At 37.4% G+C, this 17,255-nt stretch overlaps 1 protein-coding gene across 4 annotated transcripts in view; it reads left to right on the top strand.

Annotated features, from left to right (window-relative positions):
* The window catches only part of LOC109071881 (zinc finger protein ZFPM2-like), a 143,489-nt gene that overhangs the window by 72,604 nt on the left and 53,630 nt on the right, over positions 1–17,255 (top strand). For 3 of the 4 annotated variants that reach the window (XM_042741601.1, XM_042741598.1, XM_042741602.1), the window contains 2 exons: positions 1,348–1,355; positions 17,140–17,243. In XM_042741601.1, coding sequence (XP_042597535.1) covers positions 1,348–1,355; positions 17,140–17,243 — 112 coding nt within the window. The remainder of the gene's footprint in view (positions 1–1,347; positions 1,356–17,139; positions 17,244–17,255) is intronic. The other variant, XM_042741600.1, reaches the window with a different exon arrangement.

Here is a 17,255-nt window from a genome sequence, read left to right as displayed (position 1 = left end):
GTAAATATCAGGATTGTGCAAAATTAATAATTTAAGAATTGTTCCCTTTAAATGAATTTGAATTGAATTGGCAACATCCAACAAGAAGTTGAATTGGAATATTTAAAGTGGAATGAACATGAGAAATGAAAAAAAAAAAGTGAAAAAAGAGAAGTGTTCTTTTATTTGCAGCTTGTATAATATGTTTATATATATATATATATATATATATATATATATATATATATATATATATATATATTATATATATATACCTACTGTATTGCAGTTAAATGAATTTATTTCCATGTCTGCTCAGTTTAATTCTACAATTTGCTGCTACCTCAGTTGAATTTAAACTGGAAAGGCATTCTCAGTTCATTTCTGAATGTTGCACAGCCCTGGTAAATATTGCGTGAAGAGTTAAGCAGTTTTTTAGATTGAAAATAAAAACATGAGTTGACCATTAAGTAATATGTTCAGGGGCACCCACAGGAAGATAAAAGTCTTTTTATCTCATTTGTTTCTCCCAGAAGTGAGACTAAATTGAGTGCAAATGCTCTTCAGATGTTTCTCCTGAGAAAAAGACCATAGACATTCAGAATAAATCTTGATAAAACACTGTTCGGATTCCAAGTCTTTTTTATTTTTCCCAAGGAATTGTTGGAGAAACAACTGAAATTAAGAGAACTCTGAAGTCTCTTGAGCTATGAAAGAGCATCTTCTGAGCAATTCATGAGCCAGCATGAGTGTTAAACCAGCAGTCAAACTCTTTTGGTGCATGAAGCTTGTGTTTGTATTTGTGGAGTGTCCACGGCGGCAGAAATGACATGCTATTGTCTTCATTTGCACCCGTCAGAGAGTGAACCAGTGTCAACTGGGCTCCTGGATTGTTTTTATGCTGTAATTCCGCATGAACCAGTGTATCGAATGAGCGGGAGGAATAATTCCAGCCATCACTGAGCTTTATCTCCTCCTCTTTGCTGTCCTCTTCCTCCTCCTATAGGTTTATTGTTCGTCCCAAACTTGAACAAGTGGCAGTGGATTTTTTTCATGCCGAAATTATATTTTTCTTCTTGTCATTACTTCATTAATCAAGAGCCGGGCCTTTGGAAAAATGTTTTGTTTTGGTGGCTGCAATCTATTTTGTGGGAGTGGGTGTGTGTGTTTGAAAGGAAGAGAGAGTGAATGTGTGTATGTGTGTGTGTATGTGTGTTGTTAATCTGTGCCTGTGGCAGGTTTCCCCTCCGAAACGCAGCGCTAAGCAGCGGTATCGCATGCCTATTGTTGTAGCCTCTGTCATAGCAAGGAGCGCCTGATGCAGGCCTGCACTGCTCTGATAAGAAAAGAGGATTCAACATGGCTGGAAAGACGAATCAGTGGGACTTGAGAATAGAGCGCACACATACGCACACAGACAAACATCATCCTCGTGTTGGCACATGCATAACCAATTATTTACACTTACATCTAATTATATATGCAAGTAGGGTTTATTTGCTCATAAGCAAAAGAACTCGCACAGCTGTATACTTGGCACGTCATACTCATATAGATCTTATTTACATCCGAGGCTATATTTATCAGAGAATATCTCCCCATTTGTAATATTGCCTGCTCGAGAGCTTTAACAGGATTGTAATTCCTTGTTGGACACAAAAAATTATTTTGGCAACCCAAATGTGGCTTTATCTAATGAAATAATAGGCCTGAAGTTTAGGCGGGGAACCAATTTGCAATTGCATGCATCAATTACTTTGCTGGGCTTTAACAAGTCACTAGACCGCTGACGTCTCGGACTGCTGAAATGAAAATGGCTCTGCTTTTAGCGTCTGATTGAGTGTGAGTGGAAAAAGTGACAGAGCATGTAAAATCAACACGCAAATACATTTTATGGAGAAAGTATGTGTTTGTGTATGGAAAAAAGCCCACGTTCAAGTCTCTGTGATGCCCTGTTCGCTATATTTGGCACAGTGTAAATAGATGGGGCCTTATTGTCCACCAGACAAACAATCGTATGATTGCTTGGAAAAGAAATAACAGTATAGAACAAACTAGACACTGATTTCTAATAATGAGGGCCAAGGGTTTGTGGGTCAGTAATTTTAATTAGATTTTTTTTTAAGTAAAACTTTTATGCAGCAAAGATGCATTAAGTTGATCAAAATTTATGTTACCAAAGTTTTGGATTTCAAATAAATGCTGTTACCACTAATATTAAAGGGATACTCCACCGTTTTTTCATATTAAACTATGTTATTCCCTTAACTAAGACGAGTTGATACATACCTCTCTCGTCTCAGTGCGTGCACTAAATCGCTCTGTCTTGCGGCAAAACTTTGTTAGCACTTAGCTTAGCCCAGTTCATTCAATAGGGGCCAAGCAGAGAAGCTACCAAACACCTCCACGTTTTCCCTATTTAAAATACAGTTACTCGAGTGAGAGGACTTTTTGTTTTGTGTCAACGTCCTAGGTCGAGTTACACTACTTGAGTAACTGTATTTAAATAGGGAAAACGTGGAGGTGTTTGGAAAGAGGTATGTATCAACTCGTCTTAGTTAAGGGAAAAACATAGTTTAATATGAAAAAACGGTGGAGTATCCCTTTAAGTTATTCCCAGTCATTCTGGGAAGTGCATATTAGCAATTTCAGAAATCATAAATTCAGATGTGCAATCAATTGATTGGATATTAGTAGTTTAATAAATCATTTTCTATATATTATATATATATATATATATATATATATATATATATATATATATGTATATATATATATATATATATATATATATGAAATACATGCACAATACATGCACATTAAACGGGTGATTCTTTCAGAAATCTTTTACAGAGAATGATGGGAAATGTAGTTGTGCTGAACAAGCCTGTCACCTGTGAATCAATAGTATTTTCTAGCATGCAAAATAGTACGCTACATTTTGGACTAAAACCATTTATTATTCACCATGTTTCTTTAAATGACATGAACCTAACTCAGAAAGTTGGTGTTCATAGAAAATCCAGAGTTTCCTGCTGGTAATTATGATGATGTTGTGACTTGCATGTGCACTGAATTCCCAAATACAATCATTGCGACATGACTTGAAGGCAGCTTTAAAGAGAAATTCGAACATTACACCCTTTAACATTAACACGAAACGATGTTCACGACCCTTCATTCTGTGACATAGTTCTAAGTGAAACTATATAAAGTAGGGCATTTTATTCATCAGGAATTGATTGGATTGTGAAAATTGTTCTCTATATAACAGATGGTTGGAGGACAAGGCTTGAAATATTACATTTTGAAATAAGTTTATAAAGATAAACTTTCTTCTCTTTTGGAATAAGTACAATAAGACCATACTTGTGTATTAAAAAACTAAATTAGGCCAATCTTTTAATGGAGTTGTTTGTGAGTCATATTTATTTGAATAGATCTTGTTTAATAAATATAAAGCTTGCTAACTAAGCACTAAGCAGGGGTTATGATACCCTGGAGTAAAGACACAGGAGGTCCAGCATTCATATCTTTGATCCAGCAGCTTTACCAATTACGTGCTCTGCTGCTGCGTTTCAAGGTACTAGAATTCAACATAATGTACATTCTCATATTCAAATCATCATGCTCATAATGAAAAATGAATGAAACGAGTCAAATCTGTAGCCCAAGGTGATGTGTTCTTTGTGTCGTCTTTAATAGATAAAATCTGAAAACTGAAATCTGATAAACCCAATAAATTCATAGATTAGCAAATGTTTGTGCAAGTGAAATAGGAAATAAACAAAAATGATTTGTTTTTGTGTGATAGCATGCCTAAATATAAAATCTGCCATATAGGCTTTGACTGAGGTATTGCTTTTGTGTTTTTCAGTGATGATAGCTTAAAAAGCTTGGAATAAACTCCATCAGTCTATTTCTTTGAAGAATGTTTACTTCACTAATTATTAAATGACAGATATTTTATCTAGATATGACTGAAGGTTCCGTGCAAGATTATGACATTGAGTTCAGGAATTCAAGATGAACGTGCTTTTTATGATGCATAGATGTATGAAATTTTATAATCAATGTAGTGATATAGATAAGATTTTGGGATTTAGTAAGTTGTATTGAAATGTTTGGTCAAGGTTCAAGTATCATCAGTGTGATGAAATTAAACTAAGCAGGCGTACTTGACTGCTATCATAATACTGAATCACAAAATACATTTATCAGATATTTCGGCTAATTTGATAGCACTTCCAGATTTGTTAAAACCTTATAACTTATCAAATATTTTGACTAAACTGATAATGCTTAATGTAATCTAATGTAGTGCAACTACATGACGTAAAGCTATTTAATTTAGCATATTTTTTTACTTAAAATATTGAATTATTTTTCCCATAATTCTACTATATTGCCCCACAATCAGCACAGAAAAATGTGATAAAAATTGCACAGATTTCATGTGGTTCAGCTGCATATGGAAGTTTTTTTAATTTATTTATGTTCTGTTAGTAGAAAAATTAATTATTATGAGCATTTCTGTGCTAAATATGGATCTTTATTGAGATTTAGCTTTTTGTATGATTGCATTAGTAGTGTCTATATACATTTTCAATAAATAAATGGAAAAAAACTCGAAATTCATAGGTCAGAAGGTGTTGAAATCCTGTTCTAGACTGTAAGAGAACCATGTTTGAATCCTCTCAATGCCCATTTTTTGTCTGATCTCACACTGCTAATGAAACTATTGTAACACACAGTGGTACTAGTGCTGCCCAAGGGGATACAGGGGACCTGAGGTCACGACCTCACGGCAGAGGGGTGTTTGGGATTTATTCTTCCTCTCTGTCTCTGTCTCTCTCTCTCTCTCTCTCGGAGGGATCCTCTCAGCCCATCTCCAGCTCTCTGACAGGAAACGGGGGGTGTGTGTTTTCTCCTCACAGCGCCAGCGGCTGCCGGGGCCACAGATGACTAGAGCTGAGATAATACATGCTCGACTTGATCTACAAGTGAACCTGACATTTCCCCCTTCTCCTCTTCATCACTGCATGTCCCAAACAGGCAAACAGATATGGAGGGAAAGCGATAAGCGGCCGCCGCTTTGTGACTGAAGTGATGGCTACATAGTTTAGCACAATCAGGGCGAAGACACCGTTAAACGCCGCGTCACAATTCATGGTGTCAAGTTTGTGAATGATACATCCACATAGACGTCATTTGACAAGGGCTCGTTGGTGATTCATTTTTACGCTTAGTCGCGATTTGTGGAGTTTGGTTTTTTTATGGTATACATTAAAATAAAGTAGGCCACAAGATTTTAGCAGGAGAACAGCATTGCATTAGTCTATTGAACTGTTTATTTGTGATTGTTATGATTTTTACATTTAATGCTTAATTTATCAAGTAGTTGTGTGTTTTATCGTGTTACTACTTTTGCATGAAAGCACTATGGTGGAATCACTGCATACAGCCTTCTGTGGCGGTTTCACTGTAAAGTAAAAGGTGGATAACTTTGCACAACTGGTTGCTCATTTTCCCTTAATGGAGCCACTGACAGGAGCCGGGGAGATGTTCGGTGGTCCTCAAGAGCACAAGCGATCTCAAATCAGTACTGAGACTGGCTGATACTCTAGAGACACACGCTCTTAATGCAGTAGAGGACACATTAGCAACCAGGAATCCGTCAGGGAGAACGTGTGAGGTATTTTCATCCATCTGGACTCACAGAAAGAGCAGGAGCTGCTCTACAATTGCACTAAAGCTAACACTATGTTAAAAGTCTTAATGAATGTATTTGATTAGTTTTATGAAAAGAACAGAGACATTGAAGTCATGCTTTTTTGGGGGGGGGGACTTGATAATGACTTGAATGCAACTCTTCTATAATTTCATGCAGACATTGTTTTCGATTTCTGAATTAAAATTATAATTATAAAAAATATTATATTTGAGCATAAAGTGCTAGTGAAGGTCAAGGTAAAAAAAGTATTAGATTTACAAGCTGTAAGTCTTAGGGAAAGTGTTTGGCATAAACTTTTATTATTACTATTTTTTTTTTACTAATCTGTTTTTTAAAAAAATGATTTAAAAAAGAGATAAAGATGATTTTCTGAGTTCAAGATATTTGTAAAAAAAAAAAAAAAAAAAAAACGTAAAGTATGTCTTAAAACATATTTTTTCCAAAATATTACAGTTACAGCTAGTGATTTAAATAATTGTATGTATCGAAAATGGTGTAACTATTTAAATTTTTTAAATGTATGAATTCAGCATGAATATAAATTGTATCTTTTTGGGAACTCTGAACTTGTATTTTCAGACTAGATATTTAAACATTTCTCCCTTTGATCATCTGTTTATCTTGGTCAATGGTAGTTTGATGCTGGTGAGACAGCTGGTTAAGCTAGTTAAGAAGCCTGTTGCTGACACCATGATTGTCTTTTCAGCAAAGTAGAGTGTGGTGTAGTGGTTAAGACTCAGGGCTAGTAACTGAACGGTTGCTAGTTTGATCCTCGCTAACAGTAAGCTGTAATTGTCACATGCAATTTCTAGGGCTAACATATGAATTGACATCAGTGGTTTTGCTTTGAGAAGGTTTTTTTTTTTGTCTGTAAAGAAGTAAAAACTAACACCCGCCTAAAGCACCCTGAAGTTTGATATTTTGCATAACCTCAATCAAATCTGAATTAGCAAGAAACAACATAAGTTTGTCCACAGTGTTGTCTCCCTCGGTTTGCACCACGTCTTGCCAAAGGTGTTGGAATACGCCACGGCAGAATCCACGGCGAACACTGAGGGGGAAAATCTAGCACAAGGGAGAAGAGTTTGAGCGATGCCAGCTGCTTTGCCATCTGTCACCATCAAGACTCCACTTGTGGGACACTGAAACAACTTCCTTGAAAAGTAGCCGAGATAATCCACAATAGTTTTCACTTGCAATCTCGATTCCCCTGTTGGAATTCAACATTCCACCATGTGAAGCGGAGATGGTTAATTGGTGGCGAAATCCAGGAGATGTTGGCCGTCCTTTCACGTACATGTGCATATTTTGAAGTGTGCGATGAGCCAGTCTTGGCAATCGATTCTGAAATTGCCTTTCAAGTGAATAAACTTGTGATATATTGTCTAGTTTTGAGCTCTGAGCCAAGTTAGGCTCGCTTTTAGCAAATGAGTTGTGTTATATCAGCAGTTCACCAGCACCACTTCAGTTTTTGAGTTCTAATACGTTAAACTTAACGCCCAAAGTCTACTTGCCCTAACTTGCGCTTGCTTCCTCACAGGCAAGAGGCCACAGCCGAGGTCCTCATCTCCTCTCTTCTTTTGTCACACAAGCGCTCATCAAACCAGTCCAGATGGAGGAGCAGCACTAAATGAAAGTATTCAGTGTGAAAATCGCAGATTTTTTGCAGCGGTCATCTGGTGCGCTATCACAGAAGCCTTTTGTGAGATAGAAATGCTTGATAGAGGCTGCAGAAGTCTGGACAGCGTCTGGCCGTCTGTCCCGGTGGTCTAGCACATTAGGCAAGGGTGTACGAGCCTGTCAAAACAGGAAAATTAGACCACGGGGGTCGACAGTAAACTAATTGGGTAACAAAGAGCATACGCAGCCCCGCAAACCCTCGCTTTAACGGTCGGCGAGCAGAGATAAGAGAGTTCACGTCTAATGCGTTCAGAGGGGGGCGGAGTTCACTCTTATTTATTTACCTATGACTCAATATCGAGAATAATTTTAGGAAGACCCCATCTCAAATCACGTTGCGCTTTAATGCTGCCCTGGAAGATTATGCAAATGGTTGCAACCTCATGCTGAGACTTTTCTTTACCCACGTTCACTCTAGTTTTCAGAGGTTGTATCACATCTGATAGCGTAGCTTTCATTCCTTGCATCTAACGATGAGAGGAATCTGCACAATCCAATGACGTTTTGTGCGATTGGTTGCCCGGCAGATGCCACCTGCCTCCTCGGGCCTCCAGGTATGCTGATATCTGTACAGGTGTACGGGATGTACAGAGAACACCTTGTTATTGGCCCAATAGCTAGCTCTTGCTGTAGGAGTCGACTGCAAGTTGCATGCAAAGATCAAAGAATCCCGCAATTGGATTCAAAGTGGAAATTTAAATTGAAATAGGGGGATCTATGGGGAAGGCACGCCATTTCAAGAGCTGAATCTGAGCACAAGAACAGGGCATGTTCCTCTGCCTCCTAGACATTATTACAATGCAAAGCAAACATTATGAATTCAGCGTCGCCATGTCCCCTGAACATAATATGCATGCGAGTTATGTGCAAAGTGCATTCAACTTTACACAAGTCGGGCAATCGAACACTTTACTTTTCAAGTTTGCTTGAATTTGTTCAGGTTGTGTTGTGTGGCTGTTTTTATTCATTGTAATTTCAGGCTAATTTGTAGACGCCCAATATTGTTGCATCTCCACAATGGCAATTGCTATCCACTTAAGATATTGGCACACTTTAAAGAGATTAAAGAGTTGATGTAATAATGACGTTGTTGTCATTATTTACTACATCATTTATTCACCTGATGTGATAAACCCCTGTTTTTATTTGGTTTTTATGTTTTACATATTGTTTTTAGTTGTAGTATATATATGTATATTTTTTTTATTTAGGTTTTATTTGTTTTATTTTTATTATATATGATAATTGTAATTTATAAATAATTATTGAGTAATAATTTTATTATATTATAATTATAATTAATTTATTATATTATATATTTTTATTATTTTATTATATGTTTTTATATATATTTTATGTGTATTTTATTTTATTTTATTGTATTTTTTGTGGAGACATTGTTTTTTACATTGTCTTTTAAGTTCATTGTGATTTCATATTTATTGAAGATGTCAAAAAAAAAGAAAGAAAGAATAAAAAAAGAAACCCTATAAAGTACCATCAAAGTAGTTCATATGACTTATTATTTTTGTATGGTTGTTTTGTGAAATAAAAGGTATTTTTTTTTACTTCTTTTAAATTATTCTGCATTTTGTATCCATCGTCAATGGTGTTTAAACCTGCCATGATTCCTTGACACTCTATTCTTCTGCGATTTCAGTGATTGTCTGTGATAAAAGGCTTGAATTTCTGTGTTTTCCACATGCAAATCTTATCAATTAGCTTCACGAGACTACATAGCGCACAAATGAAAAGAACAATTTTACAGCTCTTTTAGGTTGCACGCAAAATCCAGCTGGCATACAGAGGGTGAGTAAATGATGACAGCATGTTCATTTGTGGGCGACCTATCACTTTAAGTGCATTTCTTTTATATTGTGCCATTATAAATCTGGCCCATCACAGTATATCTCTGGGTGCATGTGCTAATGAAGTCCCCAGCAGCCCTCTGACTGTACCGTTCAGCCCTGGAGGAGAGAGACAGCGACAGGAAGAGCTCCTGTCCTGGAGGCTAAGTGCTCATTAAACCAGATGGCATTAGAGCTGAAACCTTTCTGTGCCTGACGCTTCAATTCAAAAGTAGGTATGGATGTATATGTAAGATGTAAGGTCCTGGCTAGCATCTACCCCTCATTTTGTAATTCATCAGATAAACCAATCAGACGTTCAATATCATGAAATGCGACATGACAAAGAAAACATGAAATGACAGACAAAACATGCTGTATAGCATGTCCTGTTTATTCGCCATTGTTCGTAATCTCGATTAAAAGCCATTTGAATCTGTTTGCCATTGTTTAGCCGGTAAATAGGACACATTTCTGTCTTCAGAAAAGATTGCGATTAAATCAGCACCGAGTCGAACTATGTTTTAAAGCAAGGTGATTTTGAATAAATATGCATGGTTCCTATAGCAACAGCGAACAGTGCAAAACGATAGGCCCGAGCGAACCTCAATGGGTGTTCCTTAAAAGATTGGTAGAGCCGGAGTGATTCTCAATTTAATCGATTTCAAACGAAAAAGTCAATTTAACAAAGTTGAAAAGAGAAAGCCGCAGAGAGGAGGAGGAGGGGGGCTGAAAGCATTCTTTTGCACTCAAGCAGTAAACTAACTGGGGCGCGGGGTGTGATTTTTTTTCCATTTTATCTCACATCTCATTTTTTCTTAGGCAAGCAGTTTAAAAGCCAAGCGATTGAGCCAGTGATCCAATTTGAAATGCAGAAATGATTAGAGCCGCTTGCCTCATTTCATATCGAAATTCTCTGATTTATGACAGGGCAGGCGCCAAGATCTATCTCCAAAGGGAATTAGCGTGCAATTTCTCTTTTTGCATATTTCCGTTATTTAGCCTCCCAATAGCAGATGCTCGCTCGAAAAAAAAAAAAGTAGCAGCAAAGACGGCACCAAGGAGGAGGTATCTTTTCATTTTAGGCAATGAAACCACTGCCATTTAAAAAGAGCAGGCTGGAACGGATGACAGGCATGGGAATATATTTTCTGGGCTAGATAGTGATTTTGAAAAAAAATACAGGGCTTTATTTAGTTTATCAAACAGAACATGAAAAGGAGAAACATCAGGGTTTATTTTTAAAGAATCCATAATTTCGTATGGATGCATGTGAAGGGGATTTGGACGTTTGCTGCGTGGAAGGGGGAAAAAAATGTCCCCCGCAACTCACCCGTCCAGCAAGCCCAAGGAAATATAAATACGCAGAGATAACGAGAGCTGCAGGAAAATCTGCCTTAATGAAATTTCCAGTTGACCACATGCAATTTGTTTCATCACGGTGAACAACTAATTGAAGTCGCCGTATCGAGGGTGCGTTATGTTGTAAACAGAGTCTTAGAGCAGGTCCGGTCCTGTTATCCTCACCTTCAGCCTGCACCTCTGCCTCGAACCCTCGCACATGTCAGCCTGACATACGACATTCATATATTCATATAGAGAGGGGTGCACTGTGAGAATGTGCTGTGAATACAGTCTGAGTGTGTGTGTTTATGTGTGTGTGTGTGTGTGTGAGAGAGAGTTAAGGCTGGACATCAGGAGGTGCAAAAATGAAGGTTCTGAATGGCTTGTTTGAAAGGAAAAAATCTATCATTTATGCGTTTGCCAGACACTTTTATCCAAATCGACTTGCATTACGTTAAAGGTATGCAATTCATGTATTCCCTGGGAATATAACCCATTACCTTGGCATTGCTAGTGACATGCTTGACTGTTTGAGCTACAGGAATTTCATTCAAACTAAAATAGAATTCAAAATAATTCATTTTTAATTTATTTATGTCCTTGAGTCTCTGCATTTTAATATAGGAAAACACATTAAAATGCAGATATCCAAGGACGTAAATCTAACAAACAAAGCCGTTTATTTGGCTTAAAATTGTGTAAATTTAATTTTATAAACATTGTCATGTGGCATTTCTTATTATTGGTAGTTTTTTGCTATTTTTGCTATTTTATCTGTATGCTTTTGTTGTATCTTTGTAAAAATTTGGTTTATTTTTTACTGCCTTTTTATGTTACTACTTATTTTATTTTTTTTATCCCAATGTGACTTCTAACCATTTAAACAAATATTTAGAATATATGTATTTATTGTTTATATTTACCTTTTTTTTTTTTTTTACACTTTATTTTACATAAATTGACATTACAAATACATTGTGAGACATTTCATTTCCAACATTTTTCTTGTTATAAATTTAATATTTCACTGGTTACATTAAGAAATCTCAAAAGCCAGAAATTTCAAGTTGGTCTAATACATATGTATACTCTAAATGTACTACAATTTTATAAATGCATATATTCTTGATTGATTAAAATAGAGTGGAGTGTTTACCATGAGAATGTAGATGTGACAAATCCATATTTCTCATGCTGAATTAAATGATTTTGGTCAAAGGCTTCAAATCAAAAGGTACAACCTGCTTTAAATCTCTTCCCGTGCAGTTTGGTGGCAGAAATGAAGAGTGTCTAGCGTGGACACTGGGATTTCCAGTGGCCCCGTGAGCGTTGCAGCGGTCAGTCAGCACCGCCATCATTAGCCCGTTGTTTACACGCAGGCCTGGAGTCAGGGTGGCTCTCAGTGTCACCAGCCACTTTCTTCCCTTCACCTCCTTCAGCTGATCAGAGGATCAGGGTATCAAGGCCGGATTAGCGGAGACTTGGGATTTGTGTGATTGGCTAATTTATTGCGGCGATGGCGGGTCTTTCATCTATGGCAACATTTAATCAGCTGCTGCCACACAGGCTATTACAGGTTAGCTCCTTTCTGCGGGCCTCCGCGCCACTGCCATCAGCTCCATCACAATTCCCCCTGAAATTTCCAAATTATCTGGAACAGGCTTTAGCTGCTCCGTAATAAAAATTAGAGCTGATTCCCGATAGAAGCTTTCGCTCGTACCGGGCCAATTATAAATAGTACAGCCGCAGCTCGGAAAGAGGTGGAGGAGAGAAAAAAGGGAAGGGAGGGAAAAAAGCCAACTCTGAGGGATGTTAGCGAGGAACTTATCGGCAGCCCCTGCTTCGCTGCTCTGATCCAAATCCGACCAGCTGAAAATTTATATTAGATTTTATCACACAGGCCTAAGTTGTGAAAAATCAATGAAGGTTATCTTTTATGTTGCAGCAACTTGTGGAAATATTGATTTTCATTTTATGGCGAATTTGGAGCATCAGTTTGTAATCACTCGCTCGCTGACTACACTGTTTTGGTCACTGTATCTCTTACACATGGAGAGAGAGAGAGATGGTGAAGCAGTGGAGTGAGACTAGAGATCTGTTACTTACACACAGCGCCTCCAGTGAAGGTCTTAAATCAAGCGTCACCTCAGCATCTGTCTGCAAATGAGAGATGCTTTCGCTTCACTTGTACGTCGACGAGAGAATGCAAAACATTATCTCCTGGTTTATTGTGGTATGTGTGTGTTCAGTTGCAGTCTTTTTTTTCCCTTAATGCTATTAACCTTGAAGATTGTTCAGTCAAACATATTGCAGTCTGTCTTTGATATTTTAATGTCTTAAAATCATTCTAGTGCTAAAATCACAATTATACTAAATTTTTTAAACAAATGGTCAGTTTCAATAGATGCAATGTGATGCAAGGGTCTCTGAGAGATCAACTCAGAATAGTATAGTATACAGTATGTATACTGTGCAAAGTTTGGAATTGTTGGGAATGTTGCACTAGAGGTTTCTTTTTTATTAACTGATAATAATTACACACCAAATCAGCATATTAGAATGATTTCTGAAGGATCATGTCATGTGACACTGAAGACTGGAATAATGATGCTGAAAATTCAGCTTTGTATCACAGGAATAAATTACATTTTAAATTCAATTAAAATAGAAAATGTTTCATTTAAATTGTAATGATATTTCAAAAAATCAGTTTTTACTGTATTTTTGATCAAATAAATTTAGCCTTGATAAGCAATAGAGACTGCTTTCAAAAACAATAACAAAAACTGTAATTATTTAACTTCTGATCATTAATGTATATGTATAATACTCAAAGATATTTTATGCAAAATTGCATTAAAATACAAAATAGCCATAACAGAGCCACACTGAATTAAACATGCAGGTCATGTCATATATTTTGAGACACCTTTTAAAACATCTGCTTACTGCATACAGAATATAATATTGATGAATAGCAGGATTTGCATCACATGATACTCATCTGCATGTAACAATTCACACGTGTCCCCCTTTTTTTCATGACTTGCATCATTAGCTGCTTTGGCTGGAGAGCTTCTGGGCCTTAAAAGAAAGAGAGAGAGAGAGAGAGAGAGAGAGAGAGAGAGAGAGAGAGAGAGACTGGGCAGACCTTTGCTTCTGAATAAGAGATGACTCCAGACGGTGGGGATCAGAGAAAGGGTTAATCCGATTCTCATTTTAGATAGTTGTCGTGGCAACAATCAGAAGGTCTCCGTTGCTCTTTGACAGGCCTGTAAAATTCTCAGGTCAGCCTGGATATAAGGTGTTATTGTATGGCTAATTTGAGATGTGAAACGGGAGCAGTGTTAAATGTCTGAGTGTTCTCTGTCTCACTGCCAGTGTGGGGAAAGACGCCCACATAGACGTCCAGGTGGGTGAGACTGCCAGGTGAGGGTCAAAACACCCTTTACGACAAGGCTTTACTGAAAGAATCTTGAAATCATCTCAATTGTTTCTCCTAAATTAGATGGACAGCAAATGGATAAAAAGCATGCAAATCTTTTAATATGTCATTTGTTTCTCCTAAATTAAATCAAGAGCAAATAAAGACTTTTCTCAAGATTTCTGCATCTGCTGAGAAAATGCTGTTTGTAATATCACAAGGAACTATTTTGTCAGTTTCTCACCTCTGTTTCAAATTGTGAGAATGGGTTTTTTGAAGTGATGACAGAAGAACCATTGTAAGTTCCATAAAGAACCTTCCAGTGAAAAGTTCTTAAAATAACTTTTTTGTTTGTTTGTTTTTTTTAGTGTGAAGAACATTTGAATAATCTAACAAAACTTTTTCTAATTTAACAACATTTTATGCAATGGAAAGTTTCCATGGATGTTAAAGGTTTTTCATGAAACAAGGATCAACACCAATAAAGAAATTTTATTGAAGAGTAATGGACCTTGCACCGAGTCCGAAATTTACATATGCACTTTTTTTTTTTGTGTTTGTCATACTTTCCTATTAAAATGCTTACTACTAGGGCTGCACGATTAATTGAAATTAAATCGAAAGACAATAAATCACGATTAGGCAGAAGCTACGATTGTAATGTGTATCTTTCAGTGAAGCACAGTTCTGTGATCAGCAGTAAATCTCCATCCGAAGGCCAGAGGGCGCTCTCTCACTGAAATTCTCACTGATTTAATGCAATTAAATCATCTGTGATTATGAACACGATCTTACATTGCTTGTCAGTGAACTACGGCTCTGTGTAGTAAATGCTGCTCCATCTGAAAGCATGTGCTGGAGATTTACTACTAATCACAGAAGCGGCTTTACTGACGAGATGCACGTGACAATAGCATTCGATTAATTGTGCAGCCCTACTTAATGTGGTTGAGATTTAATAGAAAATCAAACCTGATCCAAATTTTTTATGACAGACGAAAGTTTCGGAGTTTCGGTGTATAAACCTGATTGACACAACCTGAGGTCGTATTTATTTTTTAATGTCCAAGAATTTCAGACTCAGTGTGCAAAGACCTTAAAGGTTTCGAAAGGGGGGTTTCCCAGCCATGCCACAGTAGAACCATGAGTGCAAGGTTCTTGAATTACCCTGTTTATCGTGTGAAGACCATTTTAATAATCTGATTAACCTTTTTTTTCTACTATAAAGAACCTTTTGTGCAATGGAACATTAAAGGTTCTTCATGAAACCTTTGTTTTTAGCAAATCTGCAGACAAATTTGAGAGATTTCTCAGTAGATTCTCAGTAGTACTGAGTAATCTCAGTAATCTGAATTTTGCCACCCACATTAATTTTATAATTGTATATGCCATTTGTTTATTTCTCCTAAAGAATATAATCTGTAACATAGTTGATGCTTAAATGAGCTTTGAAAGAGCAGCCATTGAGCAAAACTTCCTTCTCACATATAGTTTGACGGTGTATTTCTGACATTTTATCTGTCATTAATGCATACTTTGCAGGAGCAAATCGCAATAGCTCAGCACTTGCAGGGGATGTGGACTCAGGAAAGGAAATGATGTCACGTGAGGCGCCTGAGAGTGACTCCAACCCATTTTCACTTAGCTAAACCATTTCTGCTGCACTCTAATGAAGGTGTGCCTGAGGCGTCACGTCTAATGGCCCAGAAAGACAGACATTTTGCCTGCCAGTAATGGGCTACTGTAACAGCTGTCCAAGATCTCTACCAATCCTGCCTCGGAGTGAGGAGATGATGTTCTCTAGGCTTTCATTGGCCTTTAAAAAAAGCCATTTGAAAAATGAAATAGAAAAAAACTGGCATAGAGAATAGCCGGGCAGCAGCAGCAGCCCTTTCTCCACAAAAAGGGTGCGAGTGCATTTAAGTAACTTTTCTCTATCTTACCGCTTTCACCTTATAGATAGAACTTAAAGCGGCGCGTTTCGACCCTGGCCAGAAAAGAAAAATGACGTTACACATTCGGAATAATTTGCCGGAGGATTATAAAAACGTAACCTCAATCGGCCTTTGAAATGGATACTGATTCTTTAAATTCTTCTGGGCCCGTCGCAGGAAATAGTGAGATGGTGGCGATAGGGAGGCACAATGTGGCCAAAGTTCAGTCCTGAACGCTCGCCTTCTCCTCACCGAAAGCCGTCTGCATTCTTTTTGCTATTCCCAGGCACCTGAGATCAGGCAGTAATCAGAGAGATCAGAAACTGGATCGTTGGGAAAAATTTGGGCTGATAATTCCACACTCTCCAGAGTTACATGAGAGGACGCTAGGCTGGTGGAGAGGTTATTGATACTGAACACACCATTAAACTCTAGAAACTGCCTGAGCTTCAGTGTCACTTCTCATCATGTGTGCATACAGTATATATCCCAGAATTCTCCTCTTCTCATCCACAGGACAGACTGGTTGTCTTATTTTTTGGTCTAGATTCTTAAACAATTCAGTTTTATTATTGTGTGTGCGTGTGTGTGTGTGTGTGTGTGTGTGTGTGTGCGTGTGTGTGTGTGTGTGTGTGTGTGTGTGTGTGTATTTTTATCTTTACACACAAAAAACATGCAACTAGCTGGAAATAATACAGCTTAACCCATTCTTACTGATGCTTTCAAGACAATCACTCATTTTTCGACATTTAACAAAACTAAATATTAATTAATAAATAACAGAAAATGTATAATAATCTTGTTGATAATTGAGCAGAATTTACAACAACATTGTAGAATACATCACAGAAAACATTTGCATTTCATAAAAAGAAATTATGTGCAGGATCAATGCATGTAAAATATTTAGTGAGAAAGCAAGGGTCATTAACTGACCCAAAACCTATACTCCCTGTGTTGGAAGTGTAAGAAAAAAATCTGAATTAAACATATAATCTTTATTGTTAAGTCCTGTTGAAAATCATAAAGTTCCTTGTGCTTATGAGCTTGTTGCTAAATCGTCCCCAAATAAACTAATGATTTGTGTGTGTGTGTGTGTGTGTGTGTGTGTGTGTGTGTGTGTGTGTGTGTGTGTGTGTGTGTGTGTGTGTGTGTGTGTGTGTGTGTGTGCTTCAGCTACCGCAGTTATCTCCACCGGCCGCACGTCCCGCTGGTGCTGAACGCAGGCCCTCGGTGGCTGCTGGATGTGACTTGGCAGGGAGCAGACGACAACAAGAACAACTGTGTGGTTTACAGCAAAGGTAAGAGGACGC

The sequence above is a fragment of the Cyprinus carpio genome, chromosome B16, assembly GCF_018340385.1.
Source record: "Cyprinus carpio isolate SPL01 chromosome B16, ASM1834038v1, whole genome shotgun sequence".
Classification (NCBI taxonomy): Eukaryota; Metazoa; Chordata; class Actinopteri; order Cypriniformes; family Cyprinidae; genus Cyprinus; species Cyprinus carpio.
This window is presented reverse-complemented; position numbering and strand designations above follow the sequence as displayed.